General features: G+C 38.1%; 1 protein-coding gene across 1 annotated transcript; it reads left to right on the forward strand.

The window, feature by feature from the left end:
• Positions 1-2,294: 2,294 nt before the first annotated feature.
• On the forward strand, positions 2,295-15,606 carry LOC18449015 (uncharacterized). The gene is made up of 2 exons (XM_011630564.3): positions 2,295-2,958; positions 15,194-15,606. The coding sequence occupies exons 1-2, from the start codon at positions 2,347-2,349 to the stop codon at positions 15,257-15,259; spliced, it is 678 nt and encodes a 225-aa protein (XP_011628866.1). The 5' UTR covers positions 2,295-2,346; the 3' UTR covers positions 15,260-15,606.
• Positions 15,607-17,230: the final 1,624 nt, after the last annotated feature.

A 17,230-nucleotide genomic window follows, 5' to 3' on the forward strand; every position in this document is an offset into this window, starting at 1 on the left:
TCTATCATGGGTTACAAAAAAAAAAACAAAAAACAAAAAATTCGATCATGGATTACAAGAAAAAAAAACAAACATTTCGATCATGGATTACAAAAAATTTGATCATGGATTACAAAAAATTCTATCATGGGTTACAAAAAAAAAAAAAAATTCGATCATGGATTACAAAAAAACAAAAACAATTCGATCATGGATTACAAAAAAATCGATCAAGTATTACAAAAAAATCTATCATGGATTACAACAAAAAAAAAAAAAAAAAATTCCATGCGGGACTCGCCGATTCACTGTACGGACTCGCCGATTCCGTACAATGAATCGGCGAGTCACTGTACAGAATCGTCCGGTTCTCTTTAGAACCGGACGATTTCCGCTTTTTCGCCGATTCGATCCGTTCATATTGATTCCCGAGTCGAACCGGGCGAGTCCGGTTCGACTCGACGTTTTTTTAAACAATGGTTTAAAAAACGGATCAGTGACCCGGATCGGGCTTCCAAAAAATCGATCCGGATCGGCGAATCGGCGATCAGGATCGAGAATCGGGTGAATCGGTCAGAATAAAGCTTAAAAAAAATCCAAAAAAATTATTAAAATTCATTATAAATATTATTTTTTAGGAATTCAATAAGAAATGAGGGTACTCCATTAAGAATTTTCATGTTTTTAAATGAATATGCGAATATTGATATGTTCTTTCCCTGCATGAACCGCCATTCAGCATTTAATTTACATCACACAAAAGGATAAATATATAATTATCATGGAATAAGTATATCAACATACATGGACTACAATAAAGCATAAAATTAGTAACATATGATCTAAAAATAAAATGATAGACAACGTTATTGTTCTTCTTAGTCACGCTGGTGCTATTGATTGAATTCGTTTAACAATTCATTGATTCGATCTAAAAACGAATCATCGATGTTAGCAGGCGTCTGACTATTCCTAAATCCCTGAGTGTTAGTGTTTTGTTGTGTTTCCAATCTAAAATCCCCGAAGATTGTCCATCCTTCATGCTCACCTGCACTGTCGTGCTCATCCCTACACTTTTGCTGTTGGGACTCGATATGTGAATAATATGGCTGGGATAGGGTGGCCTCAGAATCATCATCTCTCTTATTTTCTCTTTGAATAATATGGATTAAAAAAAAAAAAAACAAATTTTCAAAAAAATCGATCATGGATTAAAAAAAAAAATCACTAATTTTCAAAAAATTCTATCATGGATTACAAAAAAAAATTCGATCATGAATTAAAAAAAAAAAAATCACAAATTTTCCAAAAATTCTATCATGGATTACAAAAAAAAATTCGATCATGGATTAAAAAAAAAAAATCACAAATTTTCAAAAAATTCAATCATGGATTACAAAAAATTCGATCATGGATTACATAAAATTCGATCATGGATTACATAAAATTCGATCGTGGATTACATAAAATTCGATCATGGATTACAAAAAAAAACAAAAAAAAAAAAACAAAAAATTCAATCGTGGATTACAAAAAAAGAAAAAAACAATTCGATCATGGATTACAAAAAATTCAATCATGGATTACAAAAAACTCTATCATGGGTTACAAAAAAAGCAAAAAACAAAAAATTCAATCATGGATTACAAAAAAAAAAACAAACATTTCGATCATGGATTGCAAAAAAAAAACAAACATTTCGATCATGTAATACAAAACATTCGATCATGGATTACAAAAAATTCTATCATGGGTTATAAAAAAAAAAAAAAAAACAAAAAATTCGATCATGGATTACAAGAAAAAAAAACAAACATTTCGATCATGGATTACAAAAAATTCGATCATGGATTACAAAAAATTCTATCATGGGTTACAAAAAAACAAAAAATTCGATCATGGATTACAAAAAAACAAAAACAATTCGATCATGGATTACAAAAAAATCGATCAAGTATTACAAAAAAATCTATCATGGATTACCAAAAAAAAAAAAAAAAATTCCGTACGGGACTCGCCGATTTACTGTTCGGACTCGCCGATTCCGTACAGTGAATCGACGATTCACTGTACAGAATCGTCCGATTCTCTCTAGAACCGGACAATTTTCGATTTTTTAACCGATACGATCCACTTTTTACGATTTTCGAGTCGAGGCGTTTTTTAAAACACCGGTTAAAACACATCTCCATTTAGATAAATTTCGACGTTTGAATAATCCACCCCAGCCAAACCCTTACATCAAAAAGTGGGGCGTGATCGGGATAAAATTTCCACCATTCCATATTCCACGGCTAACCAAATCCTTATATCAGGAAGTAAAGGGTGGGGTGATGGCTCTCTTGTTTGCTCCGTGTCCACCCCATCATGGCTGGTGCGGACCAGAAAGAAGGAGCGTCCTCGCCCTTGTGGTACCCTCCTCCCCTGCACCACCACCACCACCAACAGCAGGAGCCTCACCCCCACTATGTCCTCCTCCTCCCCGCACCGCCTCGCTACACGCGCGCACGCCGCTACTGCTCTAATGCCTGGGCCTGCGCCTCCCTCGTGCTCCTCTTTGCCTTGCTGTTCTTCTTTCTCTGGCCCTCTAAACCCCAAATCAGGGTTGCTCGAGCCTCTCTTAACCATGTCCACTTCTCCACTGATCAATCCTCCATTTTTCCTTCTGTATTGATGGATATATCGATGGATCTCACACTTAGGGTTAGAAACAGGGATTTTTTCTCCTTGGATTATGAGAGGGTGGTTGTTTGGATTGGTTATAGGGGTCGCAAGCTTGGGTTTGTGAGGTCGGAGGGTGGCGAGCTGAAGGCACGGGGCAGTTCATATGTGAATGCGACTCTGCATCTTAATGGGATTCAGGTGCTTGAGGATGCTTTCTATCTTATTGAGGATTTGGCAAGGGGATCCGTCCCTTTGTATACAATTACTGAGTTTAAGGGGCACCTACACATCCTCAACTTTCGAATGCCCTTGCAGGTGACTGCTTTTCTCTGCGTATCTATTTTCTCACTTCTATTTCCCTCTAAAATATACTGATGTTGCTGATTCATGTCGCTTTCATAATGCATCTGGAAATTTTGTTGAAAACTTTTCCTTATCTCACACATTTGCAATAAGCTTGGAGTCTCATCCATCCATCTGGTGCATGTGTATGCATAGAACTCATTTTGAAACCAGGGATTAAAAGAGTGAATTGGATTTGATGCATGACATGGTTGGGGACATAGATTTGATTAGAATATTGCTTTCAAAACTCTCTGCAATTAGAGAGACGTGCTTGTGAGTTCTATGCTCAAGGTGTTCTAGACTGAGGAATATTGCTCAAGGTTTGTTTAGCTAAAATTTCATATATTGAAAATTCAAACAAGCTGAGTCGTCATTGATCAGCCAAATCCTTTTTCCTGTATCAGCCAGTGGTGAAGCTTTAAGGCTTAAATTCCAGGGGAGCTTTAAGGCTTAAGTTAGTCAAATCCCGAAGTAGAGATCACCTGAAAATTATCAATGAAATCACTTTAGGAAACCTTGGCATGAGACTTCCAAGACTCACCATAGTTGACTTATCTATCCTGCTAATCTTTTGAATAAAATAAAAATTCAGCTAGTCATTTTTCTTAATTTCCTTAAAATTTTAAAGTCTATCAGCTATTTTTCATTGTATTTAAAACCGGTCAAGTTGGTGCGGGTGACTCACGGGAGAGCAAGAGAGATACCTCACCAATTCTGATTTCATGATTTGAGTCTAAGTAATCCCTAGAATTTACACTCGAGACTTCAGGTCCCACTTGACAATCATGAAGCATTTGACAAGATTATTTTCCCATTTCCAATTTTTTTTTAAGAATTTGGTTCACAAGCCTTAGAAGGGTTTCAATATATCTTTTAGTTGGGTTTTAAACATTGTTTCCAAAGCAATCGAAACCCTTACATAGCCAATCTCATGGATGAGTAGATTACACCTTTGAATGACTTGTGTCTTGAAGACGAATGGCTTTGTTTGAGGGTCGCCTCAGGCCCTCCTCACTCCCTCCGCTCTACGAGAATTACATCCATCTTCATCGACCCCAGCCTTCCACCCCCTCCCTCCCAACGTTTCCTCTGCCTCTGCTCCCCCTCAGCTTGCTCCCCACCATGGCGTAATTCATCCCCCCCCTACCCCCTGCCTATCTTTGGACCTATCTCAGCATCTCCCATCCCATATTCTGGTTTCCTCTGCCCAGGCTCAAGCCTATCACCCTCTTTAGGTCCCTCTCACCTCCTATTCGTCTGCCGCTTGCCACCCCTGCTTGTCGATGGCATCATTATCATCCATCTTAACAACCCCCACCATTCAGCTCTCGAAGTCTCCTTGCAATGATAGCAGGCGTATAGAAAGGTGGGGTCATAAGCTTTGGATTGAACCCAATCTTATCTACCGCCTCGTCTCTAATGGTTCAATCCTCTTCTCCTTCCCAACTCTTGACTTTGCCCTTGGAGCATTTCATTGGGCAAAACCCATTTTCAACGATGCTTCTCTTTCTCTCTCTAGGTGGAGCAAAGGCCTTAGTCAAACAGAAATTGTGGCTCAGAGCATTCCATATCCCTCTCCATGTTTTGCACGCTGAAACCTTTAAACAGATTGGCGAAGCCTGTGGAAGCTTCATATCTCTTTGTTGGAAAAGCTTGGAGTTCTTGCCCTTGGGCACTATCCAACTCCTCTTGGAAACGGTGGACCCCAATCGTATCCCCTCATCAATCTGGTTAGAGTCCGAGGCTTCATATTTGTTCATTGGAAAAGCTTGGAGCTTGGAGTTCTTGTCCTTGGCCTTGGTAGCATCTTGCCCTCCCTCTCTTCGTCACTTCCCAGGCCAATCCATAACCTTGTTGGAAAATAAGAGCAAGGATCCCTGCCACGTCCTCCCACCAACTTGAATGATTGTACCGCAGTCACATGTGACGCTGTCCCTAGGCAAATCACGGTTGTAGATTCCCCCCTCCCAAAGGGCAGATCTGCCCCCACCCCCATCGCACCAAATCCTACACCCATGATCTCTCCACAACAGCCCTTGGGATTCGACCTTTTCGGCCCTCTCCCGTTCCATATCCTTCCATGTCTTCCTCAGTGGATCAATGGGGCCTTGGTTCCCATGCGCACTGCCACACATCAGCAACTTGGCCTCTCTCTCACGCTTGCATGACGCCCTTAGCGCCCTCCTATCCCTTCCAAGTGGGCCATTCGAGGCCTTCTCCCACGTGACACCCACTCTAGCCATGCTATCACGGGCCTCTCCCTATGTGTTGACTACACCATCCCAAATTTCAAATCAGTTGTCCACAGTAAGTCGGTCTTACCCCCATCAACAGCTTACCTCATTAAGCCTTAACTATAGACCAGATATAGAGAAGAGGTAGGTGTTCCCCTTCCAAATAGATGTACGATGCTTCGCCCTGAAGAGACCAATGCACATCTCTTTATCCATTGTGAGACAGTAACAGAACTCTGGGGCATTCTCCTACAGCTTTTCCATCGGAATTGGTTACCCCAAGAGATGTCGCCCACCTATTCTCCTCCTTTTCTCCTTTGCTGTGGGCCATATGAGGGATCCTATTGTGGCGTGCCTTTGTTGCAGCCACACTCTGGGTCATCTGGACCGGGCACAATAGGGGGACCTTTCGAGGAGAACTCGCTCCAATTGTCACATTAAAGTCTCGGGTGAAGGAACTCGTGAGATTCTAAGCCTTGAATAACCTGGTCTTCAAACACTACTCCCACTCCAACTTCATCAAGAATTGGGAGCATTTACTGTGCCTCAGACCCACTCAAATCTCTCAGCCTTTGCTATGGCCCTAGCCAAATCAAACTTAACTTCGATGGTTGCTCGTTGGGCAACCCCGGACCAATGGGTATTGGGGCCACCATTCTTGACCACTGGCTCTACGCTCTTTACCTTCTCCAAGTCCATTGGGGTGACCGTCTCCACTACAACCAATCCTATTGCCCTCCTCAAGGGCCTTAGAAATCTAGACCCTAGTCGGGGCACGTTGTTACTGGCCGAGGGAGACTCCTCAAATGTGATCACTTACGGTTCGGGTGAGGCCCCTTGCCCATGAAAACTTGCTCATCTTTTTGATGAGATAGAGCACAGATGTTGGGGCTATCGAGTTTCTTGAAAGCATGTTTGGTGCAAGGTGAACGCAGTCGCAAATGCGCTAGCCAGAGAAGGAGCAAGACTCAGAGCCTGTCCCTTCACCTTTTTATACCCTCAGAGCCATTTTGAGTGCATGAAGTTTTGGCTCTTTATACTTACAGTGTATAGCTCATTCTAAATGGGTCTCTTGCCCCGTCTAAAGGGGTCATTTTTTGTATATGCATACCATTTAATACAAGTTAACACATTAAAAATAAAATAAAATAATGACTTGCCTCTTGCCTGTGGTCCGCAAACCATTTCGCTTATAAGACACGTGACATGGTCTGAAATGGTTAAGATTGGCATGATCCCTTTTCCATGGACTTGTCTCTTGACAGTTTTGGCCAGTGTTTCAAAAAATGCTAGGCGTCACCTAAGCGACTGGGGGGCCAGGCCGCCCAGTGCTTAGGCGGGCGCTCAGAACCTTGGCTGCCCATTAGAAAGAAAAATGTTTGTAGTCTAAGTGTCTAACTCTAGCAGGATAACTATATGGCACATAATCCATAATCTATATTTGCATGAATGAGGAGAATTTAGATAGTCCATAATCCATATTTTTATACAATGCTAGAACTATACAAGCATACACACAAGAGTTAGATAGTAGAAACTAGAAACTTAAAATTTAGTATACAATCTAAGACTCAATAGTCAACACGAAGAGGCAAGCATTTTCATTCTTCAATCATCATCATCATCAGAAGGAGTAGGGTATGCCTGCATCAGATTCGAGGCCATCATCATCAGAGTCATCTCCCTTTTTAACATAACGCTTGTCCTTCTCTGTTTCTTCAGAATTTTCCTCTTTTTCCTCTTCTTGTACCTCCCTCTTACTCTGTGCAGTTGAGGCCCTAGGAGTCTTGGCTGCTCTACCTAGTGCCTCTTTACCCTTTTCTTTCTTTTTGTGCTTCCCTGAACTCAAATATTGTATAATCTCCTCCCTAGTAGCCTCAAGAACATTTTTACACGGGGCAACATCCTCTTAATGCCGGCAAGGTGTTTCTTGAACCGGTAAATACCCCCATTAGTATCATTTCCATAATAATTACACATAATATAATTTTTGTCATTTGGATTGGGTTATGACCATGCTTTCAACCCGGATCACTATTTCTAGAAGAACCTGGAGAAGATATTTCTATAAAACAAGGCTCATTTTCTTCCTTTTCTGGTTCTACTAAATTCAAATATTGTCTAATCTCATTCCAAATAGTTTTAGGAACTTTTTTACAAGAAGGAACATTCTCTTTAATACTCATATTCAAAAAATAAAAAAATAAAAACATTCTCTTTAATGCCAGCAAGGTGTTTCTTGATTCGATTAATACCCCTATGGGTGTCTTTTTCATAAAAGTTACACCTAATAATTTTTATCGTTTGGTTTCGGGTTATAACCATATTTTCAACTTGGATCACCTCTTCTTGCAAAATAAAAGATAGACCTATCGAAATAATAAGGATTTTGTTCTTGTTTGTGTTTTATTGAACCCATATATTGGTTAATCTCCTCTCTGATAGGTTCAAACATTTTACAAGGGGCAACATTCCCCCTAATACCGGCAAGATGTTTTCTTAAATCGGTTTATACCCTCTTTTGTATCCTTTTCACAATAATTGCATCTTGTATAATTTTTATACAAAAGATTCGGGTTATATCTATATTTCCAACCCGGATCACCACTTCGACTAGATCTTGAAGAAAACATCTCAAAATAATACAAGCAATTTAAAAAATAAATTTTTTCCCTTACTTTGATTGCTCGATCTCCAAACTTCCACCTCTGAGATGTTTTCTAGTGCTGAAATCTTCAAAAACACCCCCTAATAGGCCTAAAAAAACTCCAAAACTAAATCTAATCTTAATAGGTGATGTTTTCATCCACTTCCTGTAACTTTGTGAAACATTTCGATCCAATGAAAATAAAAAAAACTAGTTTTTTTTTTTAGGTTTCTCTCTCTCTCTCTCTCTTTCTCTCTCTCTCTCTCTCTCTTTCAAATGGGCTCTAGTGAGTTTAGGTTTCAAATAAACTTAGTGTTTCAAAAAGCGCTTGGCGGCACTCAGGCGGCCATGGGGGTCCAAGCCGCCCAGTTGAAAAAAAAAAAAACTGATGATTGATGATTGATAATGATTAATCCATAAGAATTTTGATAATCCATAAGACCATGATCCCAGTTAAAAAAAAAAGATAAAAGTCGAGAAGAGAATTTTGATAATCCATAATACCATAATCCATATTTTCATACAATGCTAAAACAGTAAAACCATACAAGCATATACTGATAGTTTGATACATTGTAGACTGTACATACAAAGTTAGATAGTAGAACTAGAAACTAGAAAGTAGAAACTAAAAATAAGAAAAAGAAAATATACAGAAATTCAGAAAATCTACAGTCTAGGACACAATAGTCAACCCTCACAGTCAACACTCAACACCAAGAGTGTTCACTCTTTAGTCATCATCATCATCAGAAGGAATATAGTAAGCTCCATCATATGCATCGGAATCTAGGCCATCATCAGAGTCATCTCCCTCTTTAATATAACGCTCGCCCTCCTCTGTTTCTTCTAAATCTGCCTCTTCCTCCTCCTCTTATTCTACTTCCCTCTTACTAGTTTGTGCAGATGAGGCCCTAGGAGTCTTGACTGCTCTACACTGTTCTATCTTTTGGTGCTTCCCTGAACTCAAATATTGTATAATTTCCTCGTTGGTAGCCCCAAGAACATTTTTACACGGGGCAACATCCCTCTGAATACCGGCAAGTTGTTCTTTAAACAAGAAATGCCCCCATTAGTATCATTTACGCAATAATTATATTTAATACGATTTTGGTCATTCGGATTCCAGTAATAACCATACTGCCAACCAAGATTACCACTTCTAGGAGAACCTGGAGAAAATATTTCCATAGAACAAGACTCATTTTTGTCATTTTTTGGTTCTTTTAAATTCGGCCCGTGTTTATTCTCATCTCGAACAGCTTCAGGAACCTTTTTACGAGAAGCAACATTCCCTTTAATATCGGCAAGATGTTTCTTGAATCGGTTAATACCCCCATTGGTATCTTTTTCACAAAAAATACACTTTATATACAATTTTTATTATTTGGTTTTGGGTTATAACTCTACTTCCAACCCAAATCACTTCTTCTAGAAGTAGTAAAAATAGACTTATTCAAATGACAAGGATTTTGTCTTGTTTTTGTTTTATGAAACTCATATCGTGCTTAATCTCCTCTTTGATAGATTCAAGAATATTTTTACAAAGGGCAACATCCCCTTAATACTGCCAAGATGTTTCTTAAACCGGTTTTTGCCCCCGTTCGTATCTTTTTTACAAATTTGGATTCGGGTTATATCCATATTTCCAACCCAAATCTCTACTTCAGCTAGATCCAGAAGAAGACATCTCAAAATAAAACAAGCAATCTAAAAAATAAATTTTTGCACTTACTTTGATCACTTGAACTCCAAACTCCCACATCTAAGATGTTTTCTGGTACTAAAATAATAAAAAACACCCTCTAATAGGATTATAAAGCTTCAAAACTAAATCAAATCTACCTGGACGATATTTGGATCCGTTTTTCGTAATTTTGAGAAACACTTCGATCCAATGAAAGTGACAAAATTTAGTTTTCTTGAGGTTTTTTTGTCTCTAAAATGGGTTTTTGTGGGTTTAGATTTCAAATGAACCTAAAACTCATCCTTAAAACCTTTTATATTTTTAAAAAAATGAATACAACAAAAAAACAATTTCTGCCCTTAGGCGGGGCGAAGGTGGTCCGCTTTTTAACACTGAATGAATCTAAAACCCATCTTTGAAAACAATTTTTTTAAAAATAAAAACCCAAAAAAATCTCTTCATCAAAGGGTGTTTCCGCCGTTAGGTGGGGCGCAAGCCCTAGGTGGCCACCTAGGGACAGCCCTCCTAATTTGGCCGCCTGAGCTTGGGTGAATGCGCCCTGGCCTTCTGGACCACCTAGGCGGTCCTCTCTTTAAAACAATGGTTTTGGCTGAAAATCTCTAGGCCAGAAAGAGGCATTGGGTATCCGATCCCTTGTCTTCCTTCCCTATAGTTCTACGGACCATATTTTTGAAGCAAATGACATGACAGTGCTAAAAAGAGACTTCAAGTACTTGTTCTTGTATATATGAATCAGCTGGAGTCTGGAGAGCAAAGAAATTCCCAAATGGTAGTCACTAAGATGAAGTTTCATGTTCTATATCTATATATATATATATATATATATATATATATATAGAGAGAGAGAGAGAGAGAGAGAGAGAGAGTGTAGTTGGCATACGGATGCATTCGTAGCTTTAGAAGTAAGGTGCACCTTCAAATTTTATCATGTTATATAAATTTGATGTAAAATGTTCTTAGGATTATCTCAAAATCTATTTCTATATCTAATTATAAAATTTAAAATTTTAAAAATGGTTAAAATCAAGTAGATCTATAAACATATGAAAATCTTGAAAATGGACGGTGTAGATAATATGTTGTAAAATGCACTATTTCTGAGACTTGAAATATTTTTATATTTCATGGTCGTACATCTCGATGTTGAGCTGATCAATCAAAGGGTTTTTCAACATTAAAACTACCTTTTTCGATGGATTTTTGAGGTGCATCCGTAGTTCTACATTATAAGGTTGCATCCTTATATAAATTTTTTCCATATATATATATATATATATATATATATATATATATATATATATATATATATATATATATATATAATCCTTCCAACCAAAGTTCGAAAAGGAAGAACCTATGAATTAGAAGGAATTGACTAATCTGTGTTCCTTTAATGGCTGATGGAAAAATTGATGTGGGCAGTAGAATATACTCTTTTTTACTGAAAGTTAACCTTTCTCACTATTCAAAAGTTCTATATTCAGGAGCTGTCATGTGCAAATTTCGATAAAAAAGCATGGACAGCTGGATATGTATAGAGCCATATATGAAACTGCACTCTTCTAGTGTCTGTCTAAATCATCAAGACTTCGTCATTACAAAGTATGGTTTGGATGACCTATCTTACACCAATTATGCACAAATAATTTGCATCTCCCCACAGATGAAGAAATGTCACCTGAGGCCGATTTTGAATTCAAAAATTTCATCTAACATGTTGGATAATATCCATGGTGATCCTGAGTTTTATTCACCCATGAGATTACACTCCTTGAAGTACCTTGTATGTGCAGCTTCTTTGACCTTGGGTCTAAACATGCAGTCCTTGTTAAAATTCTCACTTCCGCTTCATTTGATCCACAACCAAGTAATGGGACTGAATGGGTGTTTGGCATACGTCTTGATGTAAAAACTCCAATCCTGGCAATACCAGGATTAACCTTTGAGCTGCCTTCAAAGTTTAATTTCAAAAATTTGACGTGGAAGTTTCCAGCTAGCTTATATACTGGTGTGGTGTGCCTCTGGATATGGTATCCCATTGCATCTCAAAGTCAATTGCTGAATAGCCCCAGGGTTTTCTTCACCATGGTGAACATTGGATTTAATCCAGTCCTTTACCCATTGCAAACCATGGTGCCTCAACTTGCATACACGATCATTTCTCTCTTGCCATAAAAACGAAAAAATTGCCAGAACAGTGATTTGACTTATGACCAAATCAGTTTTAGGTAGGGGATAAGAATATGATTGTATTTGTAATGTGTCTATTGACTCCGGTTGTACCTTGTGCAGACCGGAGAAGTGCAGAGCCTCTTACCAAATTGCACTTGTGATTTTACAGTGCAATAATAGATGGTCACTCTTCCTCCATCACTTTTGCACAATATACATCTGTTAAATCAGGATAGCTCTGCTGATAAGGGTCCACAGTGAGGGCTTTGTTTGACATCAGAATCTTGTAGCAGGGGTTTGCCGAGAAACTTTCTTGTGGCCTCGGATCCAATCACATGGTCCTCTTTCCTCAGTAATAGAAAAAATTATGCAATTCATTTAGTTATTCGATTAGCGCCTGAAGGTCCTCATCTTTCAGTTCTCTTCTTAGATTTATATTCCAGAGATCTCAATGCCACTCACCTTATAATATTTGGTGACAGAGAATTTGGTTTTGTGATTAAGTTGAATAACTAAAGAAGCTTTGCTTGGTTCCTCCATAAATTGGTCATGCGAAAACTTGGTGAGCTTCCCGTCTCTCACCTGTATTCTAATGTTATTCTTGAATCTGTTGCTCACCTGATTCCCCCAATCCAGATGCCGGAAACTGGAGGACAGTTGTGTACTGATTTCAAACAGAAAACCTTCTTCTCTAATGCCATATTTTCCCCCGTTACCTTTTCCCATAGTTGCTCCTCCGATTCCCCAAATCTCCACTAGGACCTTCCAAATAGTGCCTGATTTGTTTCCCTAATTTCTTTGATTCCCAGATCCTCTTTATTGTTTTACTTGCAGACCTTCTCCCAGCTCACTAGATGTGTTCTTCGATTTTCAGATGAGCCATTCCTTAGAAAATTTCTCAGAAGTCTTTCTATATGGTTAGCAATGGGGTTTTGATTAGAGAAAGGGAGCATTGCATATACTGGAAAGTTAGATAAGTTTGACTTATTTGGGGTTATCCTTCTGTCCAAAGATAAGTATTTGGCCTTCCCTGGATCTATCTGACATTCTGTCAAATCCTCGATAATGTGGTCCCACATGGCGTAGGTGGTTTGTCTGGGCGCCAAGGTAAACCAGTGTATTAACTGGGGATTGTCTGTTTTCCACATCTGATGCCTCTCACCGTAGAATGTGAATTCTTGACAGGATCTTTTTTTTTCTTTTTTTGCACCTAATGATGCCTTTGGGTTCCAAGATCTCTGGGGAAGGTTTTTATGTTTTAAATGAGCCCTATTGCCACATATAGGATTGGACTTTTTTAAATGCCTTATAAAGTTCCAGAATGCACAAGTCATATCCCTTTTGATATTCAAACTCCATAATTTGATTTCCCTAACTTGCTTGTTTTGTTGAATTTAGATCTTTCTGGGCATGGAGACTCATATATTAAATCATTTTTCTGTGAATCTAAGTCGATGTAATCTACATTAAAACAATTACCCATTGCATTTGGGATGATTGGTTAATACTTCATAACAAGATGATAACTCAAGCCCCTTTAATCGCACAAAAAAAAAAAAAAAAAAAAAAAAGGGAAAGTGCTAACTGAAGGCTCTCTTGTGGGGCCTCTAAAGCACGATTTAGTTTCACTTCCCCATGGTAAATTCTTTCCATGTCCTATTTCATTGAATAACATACTTCTTTCGATTAAATGAAATTTGAGAAATCCATTACTAATAAGAATTAAAAGGAACAGCATTTGTTCTTATGTGGGGCGTCAATGTGAAGTTCAAGACTTCTTCCATTTTGATTCACTTAAGCTCCTACCCTTTCGGAATGGTCTACTTCAGTAGGGCATGTATTTCCTTTTCATTTTTATAATCGGTGTCTGCTGAAACAGTTAGCGTATTTTTCAATTGCCTAAATTGTAGTACTGGTTGTGAACCTTGGGCCCATAAAAAGGATTGGAGACTCTGAGGAAAGTATCTAATTGATGACTTTCCCTTAAAAGCTTGACTGCAAAGTTTCAGATGAAGTTTTAAGCCATATTTGGTTCACCTTGTGATGATGTTATACTTGCTTTATTTAATTAAAATAATTGTCAGTTAAATCTCCACTGACAGATACTGTTGGTGAGTTTTGTCCAAGAATTTTGAGCTTTTTTTAATTGCAAAAGCTAAATCTCTATGAGTATTTCTTGTGTACTTATGATCAATTATTAATGGCAGGACATAGATGAACTTAAGGCACCCCTCATGGGCACTTCATACCATGTTGGGTGCTTTCAAGTTATAATATGTGAACTCTGGCATAATGGAGTATCTTGAGTTTTTGATGCTGCTATGCAGCTTCATAAGCTTTTATGGGTGCCAAATAGTGTGGTAATGCATGGGTCATGGAATGCGAAGTTTAACGCAGTCTTAGGATGTGATGTCTTGTAAAATATGATAACCATGGACATCACCGTCAGTTATCTCCACTCTTTGTAGCCGAATAGATGCCAGAGGTAGGGAATAGCCTATTATCTTTGATTCCATCAGACTCTGTTTCTTAATATGTGCCCTTAGACTTTGGTGATGACTGTGTTTGTTCTGAGGGGGTCATCTTGGACGTTTGAGTCAAATAATGTAAGTCTACCTTTTCCAAGAGTTAAGAAGGTGCGTTCAAAAATCTAGAGTTAGTGTTCTATAGCATGACAATTGTCCCTGCAACACCCGTTTTGCCAGAGGGCATGGCCATCTGGTAGCAGTCCGTTGTAACTTCCTCTAGGAGTCTGTATCTTTTCATCCATCTTGAAAAGATATGGCATTGAGTTTCCATTTGAAGTCTGCATGCACCTTTCATGTGCCTTGGTCCTTATGGACTCCAAAGATCTATTGTTTGGTTGCCTTTCTTGGTTATCTTTATCTGGCATCTCTGGTTGCTGTTCCAAAAGTTTATGGACCATAAAGTTAAGGCCGACGGACTGATAATTTCCTGGTCCTTTATTTATTTTTGCTTTGTTAGCATGAATATCAGGAATTAAAGATTAATAATTAGTAACAACTAATGGCTTTCATAATATGAGCAATGACTATAAGTAGCTTCATTTATATAGGAGTATATGACAAATCTAGTGTGTTACTCCATCTGGCTGAACATGATGAATAATATAACCATTTCCAACCCAGACTAACCTTTATCTCTCAATTTGCTTCTGTATATGGCTTGTGAACTGGTTTGCAAAAACTTGCACATTAAGACACTTATCTCTGTTGTGGATTGTGCTTTTTATGAACCACGTGCCAAATCATGACTAGACTTCTTTGAATGTGCTATATACAAATAAATGCAACAACTTATATTAATACTGATACAATGGTAAGTAATTATACTATTCTTAAAATTTAATGCTACAATGGCAAAAAAGGCAATCATCATCTTAAACACATACTGAACGAGTTCTTTCTGTTGTTGTTTCTTCAGGCGGAAGTGTCATGTGAGATATATGTTGATGCAGGTAGTCAAACTATTGTGCGTCAAGATTGCTGAGCTCATGCTGGTACTTGACTAGGTTTGATTAATAAAGTGCCGGTTTGAATTGCTTTCTGACTCAAATGTACTCCTTTCTGTCCCGGCTATCAGAGGACGTGGGTGATCGCACATTGTGATGTATTATTTCTGGTTTGGATCCTTCTGACTTTACGGATCACTTCTGATTTATGTATAGATAAGTGATACTTAGTGCATGTACTGTATATAAAACAATAGTACAAAACTGATAGTACAATGGCTTATTATATTGGTTTCTATTTTTAAATGTCTTAAGCTCAACGAACAATCATAAAAGAAAAAGCTCATTGGACAATTATAAAAAAGTCTTTGATTTACGGGCTTCAGATAATTGTTCGTAGTTACACTATTTTTAGTTAAGGCTGTATTTGTGTATTTATGCATTAAAATACAATAGCTCTGATATGCCTGTCGATTGGTTAATGTTTGCCATTACCTTATGCGTGGGATTGAACATTCAAAATGTCGCTCCTAAGGCCCCTTTGACAAAATTTTTGAAAGATCCCCTGACCCTTTTCTTGCTCCTATTTTATGGAGTGCAATGCCACTCTGCCGCCATCGCATTAAGAATTTAACTTTGGTGTGTGCCAAACAGAGCTTTAAGTGTTTTGTCGATTCTCCTGGCTCTCTACACATCTGGTTTCCATATCTAGTTTACATTTTAATACTTGACATGTTGATTAAAAGAAATGACAGGGGGGGTTAATTATTTAGTTTCTCACGACTCATTCTTACTTTTTCCCTCTCCCTTATGCTGATGGTGCTGAAAGTATTGTGAGTCTTTTTGGTACTAGCTGTAGCTGCAAACTTCACTCAGGCATTATTATTAATTTATTTATTTTGTCTTTGTAAGATAGAACGGAGATCCTTTTGTGGAGACTTTGAGGAAGTTAGAAATTTGTGGCCAGCTTGGCCTTTCTTGTGAAGATTGACAAATTTTTGGAGTATATTCTTGAGTATTCATTGCTCTGCAACTTCCGGTTCCCATTTTCCTTTTGTAGAATTCCCTTCATTTCCTGTTTTGTGTTTAGTACTTGGCTTCAAACTCTGGGCAAGGCAAGATCCAAGTTTAGGTGCAAAAGGTTAATGAAAATTTGGATTTGATCCTCCATTTCGCTGTATTATTAACCCCTATGGTTTGTTAAGAACTTCGGCGAGAATCTCCCCTGTGCTAGAGTAAACACCATTATGTTTTGTCAGATTTCCATTACGCACTTCATTAACTAGGAAGAATTGGAGAGAGGTTTTGAAAGCGTTTCCTATGCTGCATTGGACCACTTGTGCCGAACAGGCTTGTGATTTGGTTCAAACTTCCAAACTGTTGCCGTCTGCATGGGGATTTGTGGAACTGTCCCTGCAGCAATTGCAGCTTTACGTAAATATCTCTTTAGTTAAAAGGATACATCTTTTGGGCACTCTTTCCATGTCCATTTAATATCCTCTTATTGTTCTCTTGAAATTTGGTATTCTCTTTTGCCATCGAACTCTTTATGCATGTTAATTAAGCATAGTGGATGATGCTATGATGAACGGCATGATGATTGTATTTGGAGTTCCTTGTTTCTTTTTTTTTGCGCTGAAGTTCACAAAATCTTTTTCTAAACAAATTAAGGATTCCCAATATGTTTATGTGAGGACTGTTAATGAACACCGCTGGGCTTCACAAAATCTTAGCTACAATTTTTTACGAGTTTTTAAAGTTTTGGGTTTGCTTAAATAGTTGGTTACTAAAGGGTTTGAGGGCTGGTTTACGACTTTTTGTTTGAGAACTTTGAATTATTAAAATTTGGAGGTGAATTCTTTTTTCCTTCTCTACTCTTAATCATCTTTATGCTCTTGCTATTTCTTCAGTTTAGCTACAATTTTGTAAGAGCTTTTAATTTGGGTTTGTTGAAATAGTTGGTTACTAAAGGGTTTGAGGGCTGGTTTATGACTTTTTTTTGTTTGAAA

This window comes from Amborella trichopoda, chromosome 13 (assembly GCF_054954075.1).
Source record: "Amborella trichopoda isolate Santa Cruz 75 chromosome 13, AtrichopodaSantaCruz75HAP2 v2.0, whole genome shotgun sequence".
In the NCBI taxonomy this organism is placed as follows: domain Eukaryota; kingdom Viridiplantae; phylum Streptophyta; class Magnoliopsida; order Amborellales; family Amborellaceae; genus Amborella; species Amborella trichopoda.

What these genes read in the sequence shown, in the direction of transcription:
- LOC18449015 (XM_011630564.3), top strand. Translation starts at nt 2,347, where the DNA reads ATGGCTGGTGCGGACCAGAAAGAAGGAGCGTCCTCGCCCTTGTGGTAC. An exon ending in ACTTTCGAATGCCCTTGCAG is followed by an intron (nt 2,959 to 15,193) that starts GTGACTGCTTTT and finishes TTGTTTCTTCAG; the next exon opens with GCGGAAGTGTCATGTGAGAT.